This window comes from Oncorhynchus gorbuscha, linkage group LG12 (assembly GCF_021184085.1).
Source record: "Oncorhynchus gorbuscha isolate QuinsamMale2020 ecotype Even-year linkage group LG12, OgorEven_v1.0, whole genome shotgun sequence".
In the NCBI taxonomy this organism is placed as follows: domain Eukaryota; kingdom Metazoa; phylum Chordata; class Actinopteri; order Salmoniformes; family Salmonidae; genus Oncorhynchus; species Oncorhynchus gorbuscha.
Genome location: NC_060184.1, coordinates 71189192 through 71213762, shown reverse-complemented (window position 1 = coordinate 71213762; position 24571 = coordinate 71189192). Strand labels below are relative to the sequence as shown.

Below are 24571 nucleotides of genomic sequence, written 5' to 3'. Positions count from 1 at the left end.
CTTTCAATGTCAGAGAGAGTGAAAGGGGGATTGAACTGGGAGAGATGGTCTACTCCATGTGAGAGGACAGAGACTTTCAATGTCAGAGAGAGTGAAAGGGGGATTGAACTGGGAGAGATGGTCTGCTCCATGTGAGAGGACAGAGACTTTCAATGTCAGAGGGTGAAAGGGAGATTGAACTGGGAGAGATGGTCTACTCCATGTGAGAGGACAGAGACTTTCAATGTCAGAGGGTGAAAGGGAGATTGAACTGGGAGAGATGGTCTACTCCATGTGAGAGGACAGAGACTTTCAATGTCAGAGAGAGTGAAAGGGGGATTGAACTGGGAGAGATGGTCTACTCCATGTGAGAGGACAGAGACTTTCAATGTCAGAGAGAGTGAAAGGGGGATTGAACTGGGAGAGATGGTCTGCTCCATGTGAGAGGACAGAGACTTTCAATGTCAGAGGGTGAAAGGGGGATTGAACTGGGAGAGATGGTCTACTCCATGTGAGAGGACAGAGACTTTCAATGTCAGAGGGTGAAAGGGAGATTGAACTGGGAGAGATGGTCTACTCCATGTGAGAGGACAGAGACTTTCAATGTCAGAGGGTGAAAGGGAGATTGAACTGGGAGAGATGGTCTACTCCATGTGAGAGGACAGAGACTTTCAATGTCAGAGGGTGAAAGGGAGATTGAACTGGGAGAGATGGTCTACTCCATGTGAGAGGACAGAGACTTTCTTAGCCGCTTCCATCATAAATATGTGAAATGACCACAAATATTGTCAAACTGCCCGACTTCCTACGTATCCTCATTCTACACGTTATCCATTAAACAGGTAGACTAAGCAATAAGACATCCTTTGAGAAGACTTCCTGTTCACAGCCATCAATGACAATAACATGCACCTATTGGCTCTTAGTGTCGCCACGCCTCTAGGGAGGGCACAACTTAGGAAGAACCAATAGTGCCAGTTCTATCAGACTTGAATTTGGTTGTCTGATTCTTTAGGAATGTAGTGGAATGAAAGTCTCAAATAGAAATAGTTGAGTTCAGATACCCACAAACTATTTAAGTAGAACTTTAAAGTATTTAACTTAAGTACCTTACACCATTGACACTGGACCAGTGAATCACCATCCAGATCATATTGGACCACTTGACAGTAGGTCAGAACAGTCTCCGGAGCGATTGACTCAGAATACTGGAGCACGGGGGAAGTACTTCATATCGAGCAGGAGAAAAATATTAAGCATATCTGTGCCCTGGCACATCTTCCTAATCTAGTAGCAATATTAGCCATCAGTGTAGTGGTAAACCTCGCTATCCTCTTACAACAGCCAAGTACCCCCCCCCCCCCCCGCCATATTTCACATAAACACAACGGAAATGGCCCATGAATTTTAAAATGCTTCAATATAGTAGGGAGGACACTGTGCCACATTTGGGTTTCATGTTTCGCTCCGTAGGACTTCTTACTCAGATGGTATTGCTGATAACCTGTCAGTATAATATTAGACTAGAGGTCGACCGATTAATCGGAATGGCCGATTAATTAGGGCCGATTTCAAGTTTTCATAACAATCGGAAGTCGGTAGTTTTGGACGGCGATTTTCTTTTCATTAATTTTTTTTTCTCTTACACCTTACACTTTATTTAACTAGGCAAGTCCGTTAAGAACATTCTTATTTCCAATGACGGCCTAGGAACGGTGGGTTAACGGCCTTGTTCAGGGGCAGAACAACAGATTTTTACCTTGTCAGCTCAGGGATTCAATCTTGCAACCTTACGGTTACTAGTCTAACGCTCTAACCACCTGCCTCACGAGGAGCCTGCCTGTTACAAAAATGCAGTAAATAGCCAAGGTAAGTTGCAAGATAGCAGTACACTTATCTTATAAAAAACAAATCAATCAATCAATCATAATCACTAGTTATAACTACACATGGTTGATGATATTACTAGTTTATCTAGCGTGTCCTGCGTTGCATATGCGATGCAGTGCGCATTCGTGAAAAAGGACCGTCATTGCTCCAACGTGTACCTAACCATAAACATCAATGCCTTTCTTAAAATCAATACGCAGAAGTATATATTTTTAAACCTGCATATTTAGCTAAAAGAAATCCAGGTTAGCAGACAACATTAACCAGGTGAAATTGTGTCACTTCTCTTGCGTTCATTGCACATAGAGTCAGGGTATATGCAACAGTTTGGGCCCCTGGCACTTTGCGAACTAATTTTCCATAATTATGACATTACATTGAAGGTTGTGCAATGTAACAGGAATATTTAGACTTATGGATGCCACCCGTTAGATAAAATACTGAAAGAATAAATGTTTTGTTTTCGAGATTAGACCATATTAATGACCAAAGGCTCGTATTTCTATGTGTTATTATGTTATAACTAAGTCTATGATTTGATAGAGCAGTCTGACTGAGCGGTGGTAGGCACCAGCAGGCTTGTAAGAATTCATTCAAACAGCACCTTTGTGCGTTTGACAGCAGCTCTGAATCATTGCACTGTTTATGACTTCAAGCCTATCAACTCCCGAGATTAGGCTGGTGTAACCGAAGTGAAATGGCTAGCTAGTTAGCGGGGTGCGTGCTAATAGCATTTCAATCGGTGACTTCACTCGCTCTGAGACTTGGAGTGGTTGTTCCCCTTGCTCTGCATGGGTAACACTGCTTCGAGGGTGGCTGTTGTCGATGTGTTCCTAGTTTGAGCCCAGGTAGGAGCGAGGAGAGGTACGGAAGCCATACTGTTACACTGGCAATACTAAAGTGCCTATAAGAACATTGAATAGTCAAAGGTTAACGAAATACAAATGCTATAGAGAGAAATAGTCCTATAATTCCTATAATAACTACAAGCTAAAACGTCTTACCTGGGAATATTGAAGACTCCTGTTAAAAGGAACCACCAGATTTCATATGTTCTGAGCAATGAACTTAAACGTTAGCTTTCTTACATGGACTTACACTTTTATTGCACTTTTACTTTCTTCTCCAACACTTTGTTTTTGCATTATTTAAACCAAATTGAAAATGTTTCATTATTCATTTGAGGCTAAATTGATTTTATTGATGTATTATATTAAGTTAAAATAAGTGTTCATTCAGTATTGTTGTAATTGTCATTATTACAAATAAATGTAAAATACATTTTTAAAAATCGGATGATTAATCGGCATCTGCTTTTTTTGGGGGGGTCCTCCAGTAATCGGTATCGGTATTGAAAAATCATAATCGGTCGACCTCTATTAGAGACACGCTGTTCGCTCTGAAAACAAATCTCCAAAAAACTGTATGGCATAACACATCTCATGTTGTATTTTAAAATATACAGTGTGCTGAAATGACTCCAGCTTAGAACCTTCCCACAAATGAATCACTGCCTGTCTCAAAGCAAGTCCATTGGGGAGTAGCCTGGTTCAAGGAAACGAAGCGCTACTGCCTCATTTACACAACATAAACGTGCCAAGGAGCTAGGCTAACCCCCCCCCACACACACACACACACACACGGGAGTGCACACTGCACACAGGGAAGCACGTATGCAAACACACACACGAGCAGTAGAGCTCATGCCGGCAGGCAAGTAGGCACACCACACACAGGAAATCCCAGCTGATTCTAGCGATGGAAGCCCACCCTGTAAATGATCCTATACTGGAAAGAGCAATCCTCATGAGATAACAGGAAGAAGGGGAAAAACTAAAGAAGAAGAAGAAAAAGTATGGACTAAAACTTCAGCTCAGAAACTTCTGTATAGACTCCAGTGATGTGTTATACACACAGGAATCCACTTGAAATGTGCCAATCAAATAGAAGTATTGAACATGTTTGCCCGAAGTCGAAGCAAGGTGGCTTCTTTAAAATGTGAGTTCTTACAGATATATCCTGACAACAACAAAAAAGTATATGTATATTACAATATACTAACAAATCGAAGTAAAAAAAAACAACAAACATTAACATCTATAATTGAAAAAACAAACAAAAAAAGGCTAGATTCTATAGCTGCCTTTGGGCTTAGATATACAGAGGAGCCAGGTTGAATTTCCCCTTTTGACAGCTTTGGCTGTCCTCCCTCTTCCCTCAGCTTGGTGGAAATGGGTTTGTGTCGTGCTTTGCGCCTCAATGAGTTCCTATCCAAATTAAAACACCTCCAAAAAAGACTCCCTTATGTAGTGCCCCTCCTTCTCCCCAGCATCAAACCCTTGGTACAGACTTGAAGGCTAGAAAGAGATAGAGCTAGAGAAAGAGAGAGAGGAGGGAGAAAGAACAAGGGAGACAGACGGCAAGAGCGAGAGAAGATGGGTAAAGGGACAAAGAGAAAGCAAGAGCGCAAGAAAGGGAGCCAAAGAGAGAGAGAGCAAGAAAGACAGATATAGCTAGTGAAAGAGCGAGAATGCAAGAAAGCAGCCACGACCTCTCAACATTCATTAATGCACACTCCACACTGGCACTAATCAATGTGACTGAGCAACACCAAAAGGACTATAACTACAGAGAGAGGGGATACGAGTTGTGGATCAGACAGAGGATCACAACTCCCACCACGGCAGAGCAGTCTGTCTGCACCACTATCAAACATGTCCTCCTGTGAAGGTAGAAGGCTTCTGGAAGACTAGGTAGGACTAGAGCTACAGACCTGGTTGAAAAGCTACAGACCGTCCTAAGAGCTGCTACAGGCCTGCTCGAAGAGCTGCTACAGGCCTGCTCAAAGAGCTGCTACAGGCCTGCTCAAAGAGCTGCTACAGGCCTGCTCAAAGAGCTGCTACAGGCCTGCTCAAAGAGCTGCTACAGGCCTGCTCAAAGAGCTGCTACAGGCCTGCTCAAAGAGCTGCTACAGGCCTGCTCAAAGAGCTGCTACAGGCCTGCTCAAAGAGCTGCTACAGGCCTGCTCAAAGAGCTGCTACAGGCCTGCTCAAAGAGCTGCTACAGGCCTGCTCAAAGAGCTGCTACAGGCCTGCTCAAAGAGCTGCTACAGGCCTGCTCAAAGAGCTGCTACAGGCCTGCTCAAAGAGCTGCTACAGGCCTGCTCAAAGAGCTGCTACAGGCTTGGTAGAATGGCTACAGACTGGAATAGACTACAGAAAAGCTACAGACTTGGTAGAAGAAGTGAATAGCTGCTAGAAGAGTTATAGGTCTGGCAGAAGATACAGACCTTGCTGAAACTATATAGGCCTGGGAGAAGAGCTCCAGACCTTCAAGAGCTTTAACCCTTCCGGTACAGTTTTGGTGGAAGAAACTTTTCTGTAAGGACCCAAAGACAGTAACAAACAGATAAACAGCCTTACCTGCTTCACCCTTGGCTTCCCTGGGGAGAACTTCCTCTTGGAGATGGCAGGCTTCCCCATTCCAATCTTGGGGGTGAGGGGAATAAAGGTTGTGTTGGTGGGAGGCACACTAGCACTGTATCCAGGATAAGGCTGGGCCTGGATTTGGACCTGAACCTGGGGTGGGCTGGCTTTCCTAGGGGAGGCCTCTGTAGAGAAGGGGGATGGGGCCAGCCCAAACGAGAGCTTGGGAGACAATCCAGGGGAGGCCTTGGAGGCTTTGCTCTCTCCCCTCGGAGAGCCGAAGTCCGAGAAGCTGCAGTCGCTGGCAGGGGTAGTATCCATTTCTACCGTGGTATCCATGTCTACCGTGCTCTTCCATTCAGGAAGTTCAGCCATGGGACTAAGCTCCTTTTCTCTGATTGTATCCTCTTCAACTGGCAATACATTTGAAGGAAACACCTCCCCCTCATCTAAAACAATTGGAGGCAAATCCTCCCCCTCGTCCTCTAACTCCTTCTGCAACTTCTGCACAACCTCCTTTTCCGTAACTGCACCCTGCTCCTCCTGCATAGGTTCCAGAACATTCTCCTCAACAGCCTGTTCCAAATCTGAAGATGTCATTTCCACAGGTGCTACTTCCATAGGCTTCTCCTCCTCCACAGGGGGCTCCTCGGTAGTCTCCTCCAAAGGCTCATGGGATATTTCTTTGGTGGGCGGAGTAAAAGTGGTTTTGGAATCCTCCGATTTGGTCTCCTCTGCATTGTGGGGCAACGCCTCTTCAAGCACCACCCTTTTTGCCGCTTCTGGAGAGTCCGATATTTCCAGTTCCTGTTGGTCGTCGTCGTCCCTGGGTGCTGCGGGACTCTGGGAGGCGAGCGATGACACGCCCACTAGAGTTCCAGACCTCTGGGGAGACTCCGGGCCCTCCGTCAGGGTAACCGTCACCTGGATCTCCTGCGCAGGTTCAGTACCTGGAACGGAGAAAGCCAATTAAATAAGAGCTCCAGCTTGTTTATCATCCTGAATCAAATAGCATGTTTAATTGAATCGAAGCTGTGGTGTTTCTTTTTCAAAAGTGACACCCACAACAAAAGGGCGGAGACGATCTTATCTAAGTGGTTGGGTGAAATTATACTGGGACGTTATTGTGATTTTAAAGCCTACAGCATGGTTTTCTATACTGTACCTGAGGAAGACTCTTTGGGCTCCTGCTCCTTTAGAGGGCTAGGGCACGCCCCCTCCTCCCGCAGAGGGCACGCCCCCTCCTCCCGCAGAGGGCACGCCCCCTCCTCCCGCAGAGGGCACGCCCCCTCCTCCCGCAGAGGGCCCTCCTCCCGCAGAGGGCACGCCCCCTCCTCCCACAGAGTGCCCTCCTCCCGCAGAGGGCCCTCCTCCCGCAGAGGGACAGGGCACGCCCCTTGCTCCAGCCGAGGGACAGGGCACGCCCCTTGCTCCAGCCGAGGGACAGGGCACGCCCCTTCCTCCCGCCGAGGGACAGGGCACGCCCCTTCCTCCAGCCGAGGGACAGGGCACGCCCCTTGCTCCAGCCGAGGGACAGGGCACGCCCCATCCTCCCGCCGAGGGACACGCCCGCCCCTCCTCCAGCCGAGGGACAGGGCACGCCCCTTGCTCCAGCCGAGGGACAGGGCACGCCCCTTCCTCCCGCCGAGGGCACGCCCCATCCTCCCGCCGAGGGCACGCCCCATCCTCCCGCCGAGGGCACGCCCCATCCTCCCGCCGAGGGCACGCCCCATCCTCCCGCCGAGGGCACGCCACTCCTTCCCGCCGAGGGCACGCCACTCCTTCCCGCCGAGGGCACGCCCCTTGCTCCCGCCGAGGGCATGCCCCTTGCTCCCGCCGAGGGCACGCCCCTTGCTCCAGCCGAGGGCACGCCCCTTGCTCCAGCCGAGGGCACGCCCCTTGCTCCAGCCGAGGGCACGACCCTTGCTCCAGCCGAGGGCACGACCCTTGCTCCAGCCGAGGGCACGACCCTTGCTCCAGCCGAGGGCACGACCCTTGCTCCAGCCGAGGGCACGACCCTTGCTCCAGCCGAGGGCTAGGGCACGACCCTTGCTCCAGCCGAGGGCTAGGGCACGCCCCTTGCTCCAGCCGAGGGCTAGGGCACGCCCCTTGCTCCAGCCGAGGGCTAGGGCACGCCCCTTGCTCCAGCCGAGGGCTAGGGCACGCCCCTTGCTCCAGCCGAGGGCTAGGGCACGCCCCTTGCTCCAGCCGAGGGCTAGGGCACGCCCCTTGCTCCAGCCAAGGGCTAGGGCACGCCCCTTCCAAAAGCGGCACCACCACCTCCACCACAGCCATGAAAACATCTGGAAGACAGGAAATAAAAGCAAAGTCATGCCTTAATTGACAGCTGTTTGTAACAAAAAAATAGGCTTCCAACCAATTCTCACAACAACAAAAAAAGAATAACAATAAAACATTTGGCCATGATGCAGTAGAGTAATCAAGAGGATATGGATACATGTGAGCTCAATTTGGTCCCGTAGGACACCTGGCCCCGTGACAAAGGTATATGAGACAAATGCTATTTATTTCCAAAATGGTTTGGCCACCGTCAAAGGAATTTCTCATTAGAAAAAGTTCCCAGTTTTGAATGCAGAACAATGGGGAAGTGAGGCCCCGTTCAACTCTTGTGGTTCTCTAGTGAGTCACACACTGACACCATCCAAGCAGAACAATTCACAGCCCTTCCAATTATGCTCTAATTCCGAGTTAATTAGGGAACATCTTCCTCCCAGGTATTCTCACTTCAACTCACCACCACATTCCAAAGCCAAAACCCAGCTGCTTTAATAACTCAACACCTAGTGTTCTCTCTATAAACAGAGTCTACGACTGGACAATTCCATGCCCTGAGGTGTTTCTATAGTGGATGGATTGGATGTGAATACTAGAACGTAAGCCGATACCACTGCTATTGGGTGATTCCTCAAGAAACCAGGGCAAAAAAAAAAAAAGATTTCAGATTTTCACTAAATTTAATCCATAGAATGGGCCTTTGGATGAAGGATTGTTGGCATATATTTGTATCTAAAAGCATAATTGATAAATAATTTAAGTTGAAAAATGTCACATTTTGGCCTTACCCAGGCCTCCTTTATCGCTGCAATGTGTAACTTTTTGGGCGATCCAACAAAATTCACATAGAAATGTGAGTTATAGATCTGTCACTCATTGAATGCAAGTCTAAGAAGCGGAAGACATGTTCTATGTGTGCTATTTGTAAGCTTCCCTTGTTAAAAGTTGAAATGTCTTTCCTTTTTAATGCATTTGAGCCAATCAGTTGGGTTGTGACACGGTAGGGGTGGTATACAGAAGATGGTATTTTACCAAATAGGGATACGTCCATATTATGACAAAAATAGCTCAAATAAGCAAAAAGAAAAGAGTCCATCACGACTTTAAGACATGAAGGTCAGTCAATGCTGTCATGACACTGGCCTGGGGGTAGGTTTATGACAGTCATAAATACCTCTCTCCCCTTTTTCCTCTCTCTACCCTACTCATGTGACTATTGAAAATTAATTGTTTGACATAGAGATTCTGGGAACATCAGAAGTTGGTGGGAAATGAACCATATTTTGATAATCCAACCAGTTGAACATATGCGTTGGTACTTAATGAATATGATGTCAGTTTGGTTGTCACCTGAGACATTCTCATCAATGATAGGATGACAAAAACTGTACAGTGGAAAGTCTACACATTACAGTTATCAGATTCACATGGAATTGTTGTGCAATTTAAACGTTTGTGAGTTTAGCTTCTAAAATGTGAGAATTGGGTTTTCATGAGTGAATTAGGCCTGACTCAGTGGCCCGCCCACGTGAAGAGATATTGGTTATAAACTACGAAACACGCCCTCCTCTCCCTTCCTATATAAAGCCTTGACGACAATATAACTTTCTGTTCCGGGTACATTTGGATGATGGTCCGATGTCAGAAGGGTTCATATAATAACTACAGAACGAAGCCAACCACAGCGTGAGCTTTGGTTGCGAATGGTATGAACTTTGAACTCTTATTCGCAACAGAAGTGATACCTAATATAATAATATAATAATATATAATAATAATAATATAATAATATATGCCATTTAGCAGACGCTTTTATCCAAAGCGACTTACAGGCATGTGTGCATACATTCTACGTATGGGTGGTCCCGGGGATCGAACCCACTACCCTGGCGTTACAAGCGCCATGCTCTACCAACTGAGCTACAGAAGGACCACCTCCTAGCCATTGAGTTAGCAGCGGCCTCTAAACGTGGGCTAGGAGAGGACAGACAAGAGTATTCCATCTACCACACAACGACGACACTACAATGTTTCCCGTTCACCACCAGAGACACTCTTCAAAGGACAAAGGACTCTGTTGGGCAACACGGCCTTCCATCTACCACCAACCTATTGAAGCGCAGCTCAGAGTAAACATTTATTACATTTTCCTTTTCCAAATGGATGGTAATTTAGAATGCATAAGATTCTGTATTTACGATAGAGTAGCTGCCTACTAGATAGAGACATCGCTTCTCCCTTAGTTCTTCAGTCTTCCCGCTCTTTCACTCAAACCCATCCCCCTTTTCTTTGCGTAACCAGCTGTCATATCTGTTCCGTCCGCTAGGGACGTTTTCCTTTATTACAATTTGTAATCAAGGTATGATTCATTCTTGTATATGCAATTCTGTGATTAGTTAGGTATTTAGTGAATAAATAATTAAACCTAATTTTGTGTTGCTAATTCAACTTGTTAGCCAGGGTTGGTGAAGATAATCAAGACTAACATTGTTCGATGATCCGAAAACGGTCTGAACATAAACATTATTGGAGCCCCTATGCGAGGAATCTAAAATAGGATGATGCTTTCATTTTGATTCAGCCTATATAAAATTTAAAAGCACATTATGGGAGTTGGAGACCCTAACCCAGAAATGATTGGTGGTGTGTGTGCTGAAGATTCCCCACCTCCCTGTTGTGTTCTGATGTCTGTATGAGGACTGATAAAAGCTAATTATAGAAATCTGGGAAAGAGCGTTTGGCCAAATGCAGGGCTATTTCTGTCTCGCGCGTTTCATATAGGCTCGGTCATTATTCATTTCTCGAGCGAGGACAAAGAGCTAGCCGATTGAAATTCAGGAGATATTAGCTTGACCAGCGATAATTATCTCCGTCTCTCTCGTGCTTCCTCCGCCTTGCGGAATGGAAGTCCCGCCCCGGGTAATTCCGTTTGATTTCAGTGTGTGCCAGTACTTTCCTTCAAGAATTATTCAGGACACACTCAAGTCATTACTTATGATATCCAGACAGATATCAATGTCTTATTCAATTGAACTAATAATAAGTGAAATTGCCAGATTAACATTCTCAAATGGATCTTTTAAATAATATCCCATTTGTTGACTTTTTAAATAAGACATTGTAAACTTTTTCCAAACTAACCTAGATGAAGTAACTTCTCAGGTTAATTAAAGTTTGATACCCAGATAGCCTACCAAGGTAGGATTAATCACTGGCATTGATTAATTAATTAAATTTGCTTTTGCAAATTCATTCACGTCCATCATCTATGAATAGATTAAACTTCTCTTTGGAGCTTCCAATGAATTCCAAACCCAAACTTTGAAAAAAAAAAAAAGGAAAATGTTTCCTCTAAATTTTTCTAATAATGTGCAATCTATCAAAGGAGGTGGTCACCACTCCTCCGCTAATTAGTGATCCTCCACCCATAAAAGGATTGATCTCTGACCTCAGCAGCGATACCAACCCTAATTATGCCATTAGCGAAACGCTCTCCGAAATCAACTATCAAACACAGGCTTTGTGACAGTTCTCTCCACTTTAGCACTGATGTATCGCCATCAAAGGTTGGCATCGGTCCAATACCACAGTGCACAATTGAAGCACGTGCAAGACATGGCTAACATGAGGGGAAAGGTGGAGAGAACTGAGCAACTATTGACAAAAGCAGGAAATGAAAACATTCTGCTAGTCGCGCAACTGTGTTTGAAATCTGAACAATTAAAAGTAATTGCAAATGCTCATGAAGATGAACGAGCACAAACACCAGCAAAATCGTCGTCTGCAGGAACTCGATTTAGCCAAAACTAAATACAATGTAGTCCACTCTAAACTAGATAAATATGTTGAGTTATCTACAAATAGGAGTGCGCAATTTGATAACATGCAGGCAGTTTTGTTGAACGTTACTCAAGGTAATAATGTTTTACTCCAAATTCTGCAAACCAAAGACGATCAGTTGATGAACACAATGACTAACTCATTGAAGTCGCTGACCAAATGAAGGTTGAGAGAACTCGGGTGATGAACATGGAAATATTGATTTCCAAGCAAGCGGAAGAAATCTCATCACTGAATCTCTCGCTCCATACACAATACCTCTATCTGCAAACCATGACAGTTAAGTTTGAGACCGAAAGGAGCAGGGGCGAAACTCACGTGTCCAAAATCAGTACTCTAAGCTCTCAAGTGGACTCTGCAATGCAGCAGAATACCACCCTTATGTACCATCTGGAGGAAGTCCAGAATGATCACATTCTACAGCATGACTATCCATCCAAGCAACCGGAGTCCGGAACTCAAAGGAGTGAAGACAATAGGTTTCAGACATTGCCTCCATCATGTGTTCCTCAGTCTTCTCCTCTTGGATGGATATTTGGCACTGAGTAATATGGCGCATCTTAGCCAACAAAGCCCAAAGCTTGGCTTCTCCTCTTGGCCTTTAGGCCCCACATTCCCCACAGGATGAAGCCAATCCTCTCCGCCCGCTTGACGCGGAATACCTTAACAAACTCGTCAAGAATTTCCCCACTTTGGTCAGCCAAACGATACTAAGATGTTCCTAGCTGACAGAGGACGAGTTGGATGGCTACCCAAACGCTACGGGTTCTGACAGGGTTTACCTGTTGAAGCGAACTTCGAATAGACACGTGACAAGGTTCATTCGCCTACAACAGCAACACATGCTAAATGACTACGCTAAACTTGCCACAGCTTTGAAATTAGAATTCAGTGGAATTCAACTCCCAAACGCGATAGCTCACTGGCTAACACGGTCAAACAAGCTCAATATCATAGGCTTCGTTCAGCTTACTTACTGAAACAGGAATGGAAGACGTTACCATTTAAACAAATGTTTCTGTCGAACATGTATCCCACTTTCATTACCTACTTGGGCCCTGCAGCCTACGTTGACTTGCCTATCTTACAACTCAAGAGAGCTTGCAAGCACAGCTTTTGAGGCATCAAAAGTTCACATCGCTAAAAGCCCTGACCACTCTGTTTGAAGTTTGACCAGGAGCACTCACTCCGGTTAGAGGAGCATTATCAGGTATTGGAGCGTAGAGAGATGACGCACAACAACGGTTTCTACCACGAAACCACAAATCCAATAACCACCGCGGTCTAAATAACTGTAAAGTACGTCGCCATCAAAACGACTACTGCTACAATCGACCTGTTCGCTATGTTACTGCACCCAACCCACAAAAAGTGTCAGAGCACAAGGGTAACAAAGGGTTGAAGGAAGATCAAAACGTAAACCAATGTTCTCCTGAAGTTCCACTACATGAAGAACTAAAGCAAGAAACATTTGAGAAAAAAGACTGGTGACATCCAGTGGAAGTGATAGGAACTGAAAAATGGTTCCTATCAAATATCCCTTGGCAAAGACATCTGAGGGAGCAGTCAGAGGCAAAAAAACAACATCTGAACCTCTGGGTTTTGCCTGCTACATAAGTTCTGTTATACTCACAGACATGATTCAAACAGTTTTGTTTTCTATCCACATCTACTAATAATATGCATATCTTATATTCCTGGCATGAGTAGCAGGAAGTTGAAATTGGGCACGCTATTTATCCAAAAGTGAAAATGCTGCCCCCTATACCATAAAAGGTTAAACGTGGAATGATGCGACACTACACTTTGAGGGGTCACTCAGACTACCTCGCCTCTCACATGCTGACACTACACTTCAAGGATGTATCGCTCGTCCACCCTGTGTATGTTACCAGCCTCGAAACTGTACCAGTACTACTTGGAGCAGACTTGATGGATCGGTTACTCCCATTGATGGATTGGAAAACCAACCAGGCATGGTCACAGGCCACAGTGCCTTTTCCACTGACCACACGTTCTTCCTCTAATGCTAGCTGCAAAGTGGTCATTCACGAGGGGTATCTGTCGAAAGCACCCCTTGGGAAAAGGACATTTAGAAACCACTTGGTGCAGAACCCGATGCAAGGAGATATTACGATATCTCAACCCATTCCAGCAGTCAATCTGATTGACCATTCTTTTCATGATTTCGATTCAGCTGTCTCTGTGAATGAGCAACTTCCCTCCTCCTTGCAGTCATGCAATACGGTAGTTGAGATGAACTCTTGCCCTTCGGACACTTTCGCAAGCACTGCGGGCGTCTCAGCAAGAAAAACATTGATGCACAGAGTACATTCTGCTTCCGATGACACACCTTCGGCTTTGTGGGGGACTGTCAACCCTATACAATGACACTAATGGTGTCAGTCCAGCAACTGACCCGATGACTCCCACTGGTGAAACACTTTTTATCCTCGTCTCAGTTTGCAGGTACTGAAGAGGTTACCACACGTGGACGCGTGGTGACTGAGACCTCGACAGCCACTGAGCGTGTTGAAGCACAAACACCAGGAGATTTGGTTGAAAGGTTACAGCCATTCTCATAATAACGCGGCCACTGACTACTCGTACATAGGGTCTGAACTTTTCATTTGCGCCCCAGATACCAACACCACATGGGGGGTCCCGGAGACACAAAAGGGGGTGAGAATAGTAGACAAGACCCATGTTGAGCCTTTTCGAGGCCGGTGGGGGGGTGGAGACTACGGACAACACCGTACGAGGCCGCCAGAGCATAAATCAAATCTAGTTGTAAACTCCCTTATGAGAGCAGTGAGGAGCAGACAGGCCCCTAGACGGGGATTATCTTAGAACACATCTAGGATAGTACTGAGGTGTACCACACTGGTTGTAAAGGAAGTCCAGTGGACTTGTCCACCTCCAAAATAAATGGCAACAATAATCATTCCTTGCCATGTGTAGTAGTCACTACAAGACAACTAGTAAAATGCTCTAATCATGTATTCCTGTAGGATAACACTTCAGAATAAATCAGTAGCACAACTGGTCTCCTTGAGTACCAGTACCACAGTCAGTCCAGTAACACTCAGTAAGAGGATTAGTAACCTCAGAAGTTAAATTGCTATTGAAAATAGCAACATAGGAGTCACTCAAGAGTGCAACACGGGGAAAGGAATCTTCATTGCACTCTTCCAATGGTTAACACACACCACTAATAAATAGAACCCTCCGTTCAGGAGAAAAGTTACTAGAAGTTATGAACCATGATCACACCGCGTATGACTGGTCCAATACTTAAAGAGTACTTCCGTCATGAGGTTAGCTCCATCGTGGATAACATAGCTACCGCCACTACAATAGTGGAAGACAGTGACTGGTAGTAAAACCACTTCAGACTCCCTCGACACCAATTCTGACTGACCTCCAGGCATTGACCTGAAAATTACCTGACTATGTCAGACTCATTCTAAACAAGTTGTAATCTGCCAGGATACTTGGTTTCCTTCCCTTGACATCTGCGCTTGCGTAAGCATAAAGGCACATGCGCAACGGAACATCCAATTAGGATTTATGCTAGGATCACTTAAGGGTCCGCGCAAAATACCAGCCTCAGTAAAGTTTGGGCCAAGAAACACAAGCAACGGACATTAAACCGGTGGAAATCTGTCCTTTGGGCCTTATGAGTCCAAAATTTGCGATTTTTGGTTCCAACTGCCGTATCTTTGCGAGACGCAGAGTAGGTGAACGGATGACCTCTGCATGTGTGGTTCCCACCGTGAAGCATGAAGGAGGTGGTGTGATGGTGTCGGGGTGCTTGCTGGTGACACTGTCTGCAATTTATTTAGAATTCAAGGCACACTTAACCAGCATGGCTACCACAGCATTCTGCAGCGATACACCATCCCATCTGGTTGCGCTTAGTGGGACAATCATTTGTTTTTCAACAGGACAATGACCCAACACACCTCCAGGCTATGTAAGGGCTATTTGACCAATAAGGAGAGTGATGGTGGTGCATCAGATGACCTGGCCTACACAATCACCAGACCTCAACCTAATTGAGATGGTTTGGGATGAGTTGGACCGCAGAGTGAAGGTAAAGCTGCCAACAAGTGCTCAGCAAATGTGGGATCTCCTTCAAGACTGTTGGAAAAGCATTCCGGGTGAAGCTGGTTGAGAGAATGCCAAGAGTGTGCAAAGCTGTCAAGGCAAAGTGTGGCTACTTTAAAGAATCTAAAATATAATAAATATATTTTGATTTGTTTAACACTTTTTTTGGTTACTACATGATTCCATGTGTTATTTCATAGTTTTGATGTTTTCACCATAATTCTACAATGTGGAAAATAGTACTTGCCTTGTGTTTCAGTATATTTTGGAACACAATATACTCTACAGGTTCCAAAGTGGGACTTCTGCTAGTTTTAAAGTCATGGCCCATTTTATACAGAGAAATTGGTATAGTAGGCAATGTAACCAATCAGATCCCTCTTTCTACATCCTGCAAATCACCAGCATAGGGGGACCATTTTGAACCAGAAACTAACCAGAAACCGTGGATTGATGGCAGCATTCGCGTGAAACTGAAAGCGCGAACCACTGCTTTTAATCAGGGCAAGGTGTCTGGCAACATGACTGAATACAAACAGTGCAGCTATTCCCTCTGCAAGGCTATTAAACAAGCTAAGCGTCAGTACAGAGACAAAGTGGCTCAGACACAAGAGGCATGTGGCAGGGTCTACAGTCAATCACGGACTACAAGATGAAATCCAGCCCAGTCATGGACCAGGATGTCTTGCTCCCAGGCAGACTAAATAACTTTTTTGCCCGCTTTGAGGACAATACAGTGCCACTGACATGGCCTGCAACGGAAACATGCGGTCTCTCCTTCACTGCAGCCGAGGTGAGTAAGACATTTAAACGTGTTAACCCTCGCAAGGCTGCAGGCCCAGACAGCATCCCCAGCCGCGCCCTCAGAGCATGCGCAGACCAGCTGGCCGGTGTGTTTACGGACATATTCAATCAATCCCTATACCAGTCTGCTGTTCCCACATGCTTCAAGAGGGCCACCATTGTTCCTGTTCCCAAGAAAGCTAAGGTAACTGAGCTAAACGACTACCGCCCCGTAGCACTCACTTCCGTCATCATGAAGTGCTTTGAGAGACTAGTCAAGGACCATATCACCTCCACCCTACCTGACACCCTAGACCCACTCCAATTTGCTTACCGCCCAAATAGGTCCACAGACGATGCAATCTCAACCACACTGCACACTGCCCTAACCCACCTGGACAAGAGGAATACCTATGTGAGAATGCTGTTCATCGACTACAGCTCGGCATTCAACACCATAATACCCTCCAAGCTCGTCATCAAGCTCGAGACCCTGGGTCTCGACCTCGCCCTGTGCAACTGGGTACTGGACTTCCTGACGGCCCGCCCCCAGGTGGTGAGGGTAGGCAACAACATCTCCTCCCCGCTGATCCTCAACACGGGGGCCCCACAAGGGTGCGTTCTGAGCCCTCTCCCGTACTCCCTGTTCACCCATGACTGCGTGGCCACGCACGCCTCCAACTCAATCATCACGTTTGCGGACGACACAACAGTGGTAGGCTTGATTACCAACAACGACGAGACAGCCTACAGGGAGGAGGTGAGGGCCCTCGGAGTGTGGTGTCAGGAAAATAACCTCACACTCAACGTCAACAAAACTAAGGAGATGATTGTGGACTTCAGGAAACAGCAGAGGGAACACTCCCCTATCCACATCGATGGAACTGTAGTGGAGAGGGTAGCTAGTTTTAAGTTCCTCGGCATACACATCACAGACAAACTGAATTGGTCCACTCACACTGACAGCGTCGTGAAGAAGGCGCAGCAGCGCCTATTCAACCTCAGGAGGCTGAAGAAATTCGGCTTGTCACCAAAAGCACTCACAAACTTCTACAGATGCACAATCGAGAGCATCCTGGCGGGCTGTATCACCGCCTGGTACGGCAACTGCTCCGCCCTCAACCGTAAGGCTCTCCAGAGGGTAGTGAGGACTGCACAACGCATCACCGGGGCAAACTACCTGCCCTCCAGGACACCTACACCACCCGTTGTTACAGGAAGGCCATAAAGATCATCAAGGACATCAACCACCCGAACCACTGCCTGTTCACCCCGCTATCATCCAGAAGGCGAGGTCAGTACAGGTGCATCAAAGCTGGGACCGAGAGACTGAAAAACAGCTTCTATCTCAAGGCCATCAGACTGTTAAACAGCCACCACTAACATTGAGTGGCTGCTGCCAACACACTGTCATTGACACTGACCCAACTCCAGCCATTTTAATAATGGGAATTGATGGGAAATGATGTAAATATATCACTAGCCACTTTAAACAATGCTACCTTATATAATGTTACTTACCCTACATTATTCATCTCATATGCATATGTATATACTGTACTCTACATCGAGCTTTCAAGTTTTCATACTTTTCATACTTTCATAGAATGTTTGGGAATGACAGTAAGGTATGTGAAAATTCTATAGCAATATAGAGTTGGAAAGCGGCCGTGCGTTAGGACAATTAATAAATACTGCAGCAAATAGAATCTCATAAAAACGTGTCAGTCTTGTCCAGGCCCAGATTCTACACAGTCACAGGTGTGCCATAGTCAATCAGATCTACAGTAAGCTTATATACAAATAAGCCATTTGCCACACAGGCCTGCCTGCATTCACTTTGAACTGGACATTGGTTTACAGGCAGGAGAAAATGAGTGACTTTAGCCATAAAATACACCTGAATGGATTTCTGCAAATATGTAAATGGAACAGGAGTCTTCTTACATTTTGGGAACTTTACAGTCATATTGATTAAACAACCATGAACAGGTAGGCTCTCTCTCTCCCTTGCCTTTGCACATCAACAAGATCAACAACTGTTTGCCAGAGCGAGATGAGCTCAAATCTAATGAGGTAACCGTAGACAAACCCTCTCAAACGTTTTCAGCTTGTTGGCCATCAAAATTGTGCTGATAAACGATACGGAATTAGTAGTCTCTTCGTCCCACGTTTTGACATCAAAATGAGAACTTTCCGGCCTGGCTGCCCATTTGATAGATGCCAAATACATTTGATTGACAACTAAAAGATATGCGGAACTGTGGATAACAGTTGATCAAATTCAGCATAGCTAGCTATAGCAAAGTGATTGACATTTCTTGCTTGCTAACCAAATGACACATGCACCTCTAGCTGTAGCCACCGAAAAACGATATGTGGAGAAAAAGTTGCCCACTCACCCAATGATGTCCTCTTAGCAGTGAGTTAGCTAACATTAAGCTCCATGTTTTTTGCTTGCTAAATAAATACATAGCTACATAAGTAGATAGTCTATTAGCCACGTTATGACTGACTTGTGTTTATTGCCCTCGCTAGTTTGATTGTATTGACATTCCCAGCCTTAGCTTGTCCGTTTTTGTCTAATATTGAGTAATTGAAAACTTGCATCCCGAATGGCTGGAGGCAGCAAACAAGGTCCCAGGCCAGTTGTGATTTACAACACTGGTAGCAATATTTGTTGGACTACCAAGAAATATATTGGTGAATTAATCATGCACTGAACTGCATCTATTCTGCCAAAAATGCCTTACTCTACGTCATGGAATTTTGAGTCAAATATAACCTATTTTTAACATTGCTTAGAAATTTGATTTTGTAGCATAAGCTGGGAATTTGATATTTTTTACAGATATGAATGTTTTATATATAGAGATTATTTTTATTGCACCTTTATTTAACCATGTAGGCTGGTTGAGAACACCTTTATTTAACCAGGTAGGCTAGTTGAGAACACCTTTATTTAACCAGGTAGGCTAGTTGAGAACACCTTTATTTAACCATACAGGGCTCATATGTGAAACTATTCTAACTGAACATTGTCTTTCACAGTGACACTGACTCTGAATGGGAGCCCCTAGTGCCAAGGTGTCCATCCCCCACTGAAGCTGGTTCATCCAGCTCCTACCACAAGTTGTGTTCATCTGCCCAAATGTATTTCTGCAGGCATGGATGTGCCTCAGGGCCCAAATGTATTTCTGCAGGCATGGATGTGCCTCAGGGCCCAAATGTATTTCTGCAGGCATGGATGTGCCTCCAAATGTATTTCTGCAGGCATGGATGTGCCTCAGGGCCCAAATGTATTTCTGCAGGCATGGATGTGCCTCAGGGCCCAAATGTATTTCTGCAGGCATGGATGTGCCTCAGGGCCCAAATGTATTTCTGCAGGCATGGATGTGCCTCAGGGCCCAAATGTATTTCTGCAGGCATGGATGTGCCTCAGGGCCCAAATGTATGTCTGCAGGCATGGATGTGCCTCAGGGCCCAAATGTATTTCTGCAGGCATGGATGTGCCTCAGGGCCAAAAGGGCACAGCATGGAGGCGCCGCTGTGTTCTTTTCAAAAGGAAGTCCCCCATCACCTGCACCACATGCTTGGTGACCCTCTGCTTTACAGCAGAAAGAGGACTGCTATGGGCACCTGGCATCAGCAGCACAATATTGTGTAGAGGACTGAGGTTCTTCCAAATATTGAAAGTGTTATTTTATAAATGTATATTTTTGTATTATTATTTTTTCTCCATTTTTGGGTGTGTGTGTTAGAATACCATTTTGGTATTTTGTATATAGTTATTCCATTCAAAATGTATACATTCACCAATTTGGCCACTTGGGAACATTTGGGCTAATTGTGTGGGACTCCATGATAAATGTCATGTTGCACACTCATTTTGGAAGTTATTATTCTGAAACTTTGCACAAGTACTGTTGCCCTCATGTTTTTCACTGAAATTGTCCCCATCATCCTATCTGAATGTTTGTTTTGTCTTGTTCATTTTAAAGATTATACAACAATAAAAATGGAAAAAAAGTATGTTTTTTTCATTGTATTATCTAAACCTGATCTATTGTGTGTTATTCTCCTACATTCAATTCACATTTACACACACTTCAGAGTGTTTTCTTTCAAATGAAATCAACAATATGCATATCCTTGGTCCTGAGCCTGAGCTACAGGCAGATAGATTTGGGTATGTCTTCAGGCAGAAATGTTAAAAAGTAGGGGGGGTTAAGAGCTGTAAGAGGTTAAAGAAGGCCTGGTTGAGTCCAAAATGTCACAAATATTCAAAATTCTATGAATTAATTCTCAATTATGCTTTAAAATACAACAATCCTTCCTCCAAAGGACCATTCTATGGATTACATTTAGTGAAAATCCAAAACATCATGGTATTTTTCTGTCCTGGTCTCGTGAGGAATCACTCAATAGCAGTGATATCAGGTTACATTCTAGTATTCACATCCTCTCCATCTACTATAGAAAGACCGCAGGGCATGATAATTGTTTTCCAATAAGAAAAAGATTAATAATATGGTAAGCTTCATTTCAAGACTCTTTAGTACTCACTGTATCTAAGCCTATGTTTCAATGCAAAAATAGGCTATTGGGGAGAAGTACCCTTTTCAATTTCTTAAAATATTAACAAACACTACATCCTTGTTCACTTTTCCCTGCAACTACCATTCACATTACCCTGGGAGCTGGTCTGAAAAAGGCCCCCACCCTCCATTTCTGCCTCTCGCTCCATGCGTCCCTCTTTTTCTTCTTCCCCTCCTCACATTGGAGGATCAAGCACATGCAGTCAAACCCACACAGAAAGGCGTCACCATGACAACCCCTGTTTAGAAGACCCCCGCTCTCATTAGAACGCCGAGGCAATGGTTTCAGGCAGAACATAACAGTCCCAGCAAATCAGGTGAGAGATTAGAGTGCGAGAGAAAGAGTTAACAAACCCACTGTGTTTGGCCTGCAATGAAACTCTTAGCAAACTAAATGGAATGAAATGGATGGGTGTGAGACTACACCAGTGGGAGAGTCAGAGTGTGCAAAGTTCAATGTGTAACTGAGATATAAGGCCTGGGGACCAACCTTGAACTCTAGTACTACAGTACCACATCTCACTGGGAGGTTCACCAAAAATGACTTGATACAAATTACCCCCCTCTCCTATCGACCAATCAGACGAGTGGGAACTCGTAGCTTTAGCGATCACAGTTTGGTGACCGCCCAGAAGAAATCAGGGGACCCCCGTTGATGACATCAATGGTTGGGAATGCACTCAGTATGATCAGGGATCCGTTAAGGGCATAGTGAACACACAGGGAAGACAAGCTGAGCCTCTTGATTAGACTTACATGGGAAAGTCATTGGGAACAAAGCACACCTGCTAAATACCGACATGCCAATGTGATGGATTTATAGAGCCTCAATTATCCATCCAATCAAAACTCTGTCCTTTGGGGGGGGGTGGGAGGGGGTAAATGTATGCATTCAGATGATAATATGCTTATAGTCTGTGTCATTGTAGAGGTAGGAGGAGATGCATCAGAAAAGGAGATATGGAGACAAGAGGAGTGCCTGTTTTAATCCTCTCCAGTGTTAAATACACCAGCGTCTCTCCATCTCGGTCTCTTTGCTGCTGCTGCCGTGGTGAATAGATGCCCGCCGTTCACGCTCGACTAGCACAGATGGGAGAGGGGGGTGACGAGGCCAGAGCATCCCATTGGCTGAGCCCGGGCAGCTATTTTTAACTTGCGGCAGAACCGCCACTGTCTCCTGAGATGTCTCCCCCGGCCCCCCTCCCCCAAGAGAGCCGTACTGCAGCAAGAACATCTCAACACCACCACAGAACAGCCAGACAAGGCTGGATTCCCTTCACACTTCAGTTCTCCACCCATAGTCCTATTATGCTGCTGGGCTGTTAGTTTCTCATAGAGAATAATGAAGAGTATTGGTTTGAGTCCCGCTGGGACCTCCCATAGGAAAATGCATGTATGACTTGAACAAGGGTCTGCTAAATGGCATATATCATTATATTATAAAATAGAAAGAGCACCTATATATGATTATCTATAGACTATCTATCTATACTAGACTCTTCACATTGTTTCCTCAATCATATGGTTGACAGTGACAGGTTGTGTACTTTAGTACAGTTCACAATCAAGTTTCACCTTTGGTAAGAATTTTCCTTTTAATACTCAAGTACTTCTGCATTGTATTTCTGGAAGCTACAGACGCGACGACCACTAGAATGATGTAGTAACTGTAATGTAACGGGACAGTCTGAACTTGCCTCGGTTGACAAGCGGGCTGTGTCCCAAATAGTGCACTACTTTTGACCATAGTCCCTATGGGCCCTGGTCAAAAGTATTGCCCTACATAGGACACCGGGTGTAGTTTTGGACGCAGATTGCAACGAAAGGTTTTTGCTTGAATCAGACCCTTGACATTGAGGCAAGAGATCCCATTGTCTGGAGGGTAAACAAAAAAACTGTGTTGCTGAAGTTCCAATCACAGAGTGCCACACACACACACACACACACAGTGCCACACACACACACACAGTGCCACACACACACACACAGTGCCACACACACACACACAGTGCCACACACACACACACAGTGCCACACACACACACACAGTGCCACACACACACACACAGTGCCACACACACACACAGTGCCACACACACACAGTGCCACACACACACACACACACACACACACACACACACACACACACACACACACACACACACACCACACACAGTGCCACACACACACAGTGCCGCACACACACAGTGCCGCACACACAGACAGTGCCGCACACACAGACAGTGCCGCACACACAGACAGTGCCACGCACACACAGTGCCACACACACGCACACAGTGCCACACACACAGCACACAGTGCCACACACACACACAGTGCCGCACACGCACACAGTGCCACGCACACGCACACAGTGCCACGCACACGCACACAGTGCCACGCACACGCACACAGTGCCACGCACACGCACACAGTGCCACGCACACGCACACAGTGCCACGCACACGCACACAGTGCCACGCACACGCACACAGTGCCACACACACGCACACAGTGCCACACACACGCACACAGTGCCACACACACGCACACAGTGCCACACACACGCACACAGTGCCACACACAGTGCACACACAGTGCCACACACACGCACACAGTGCCACGCACACAGTGCCGCACACAGTGCCACACACAGTGCCACACACACACAGTGCCACACACACACAGTGCCACACACACACAGTGCCACACACACACAGTGCCACACACACACAGTGCCACACACACACAGTGCCACACACACACACAGTGCCACACACACACAGTGCCACACACACACAGTGCCACACACACACACACACACACACACACACACACACACACACACACACACACACACACACACACACACACACACACACACACACACACACACACACACACACACACACACACACACACACACACACACACACAGTGCCACACACACACACACACACACACACACTGCCACACACACACACTGCCACACACAGTGCCACACACACAGTGCCACACACACAGTGCCACACACATTTACAATTACATTTAAGTCATTTAGCAGACGCTCTTATCCAGAGCGACTTACAAATTGGTGCATTCACCTTATGACATCCAGTGGAACAGTCACTTTACAATAGTGCATCTAAAACTTAAGGGGGGGGGTGAGAGGGATTACTTATCCTATCCTAGGTATTCCTTAAAGAGGTGGGGTTTCAGGTGTCTCCGGAAGGTGACACCTGAAACACACACACACACACAGTGCCACACACACACACAGTGCCACACACACACACAGTGCCACACACACACAGTGCCACACACACACACAGTGCCACACACACACACAGTGCCACACACACACACAGTGCCACACACAAACACACACACAGTGCCACACACACACACACACACACACACACACACAGTGCCACACACACAGTGCCACACACACACACAGTGCCACACACACACACAGTGCCACACACACACACACAGTGCCACACACACACACACAGTGCCACACACACACACAGTGCCACACACACACAGTGCCACACACACACAGTGCCACACACACAGTGCCACACACACAGTGCCACACACACACACACACAGTGCCACACACACAGTGCCACACACACAGTGCCA

At 45.9% G+C, this 24571-nt stretch overlaps 1 protein-coding gene across 1 annotated transcript in view; it reads right to left on the bottom strand.

The window, feature by feature from the left end:
- Nucleotides 1–24571, bottom strand: part of kmt2ca (lysine (K)-specific methyltransferase 2Ca) — a 235970-nt gene that overhangs the window by 67239 nt on the left and 144160 nt on the right. Inside the window, 3 exon segments of the mRNA XM_046290968.1 lie at nucleotides 5292–6244; nucleotides 6460–6601; nucleotides 6636–7597. Of these exon segments, the coding sequence (XP_046146924.1) occupies nucleotides 5292–6244; nucleotides 6460–6601; nucleotides 6636–7597 (2057 nt within the window).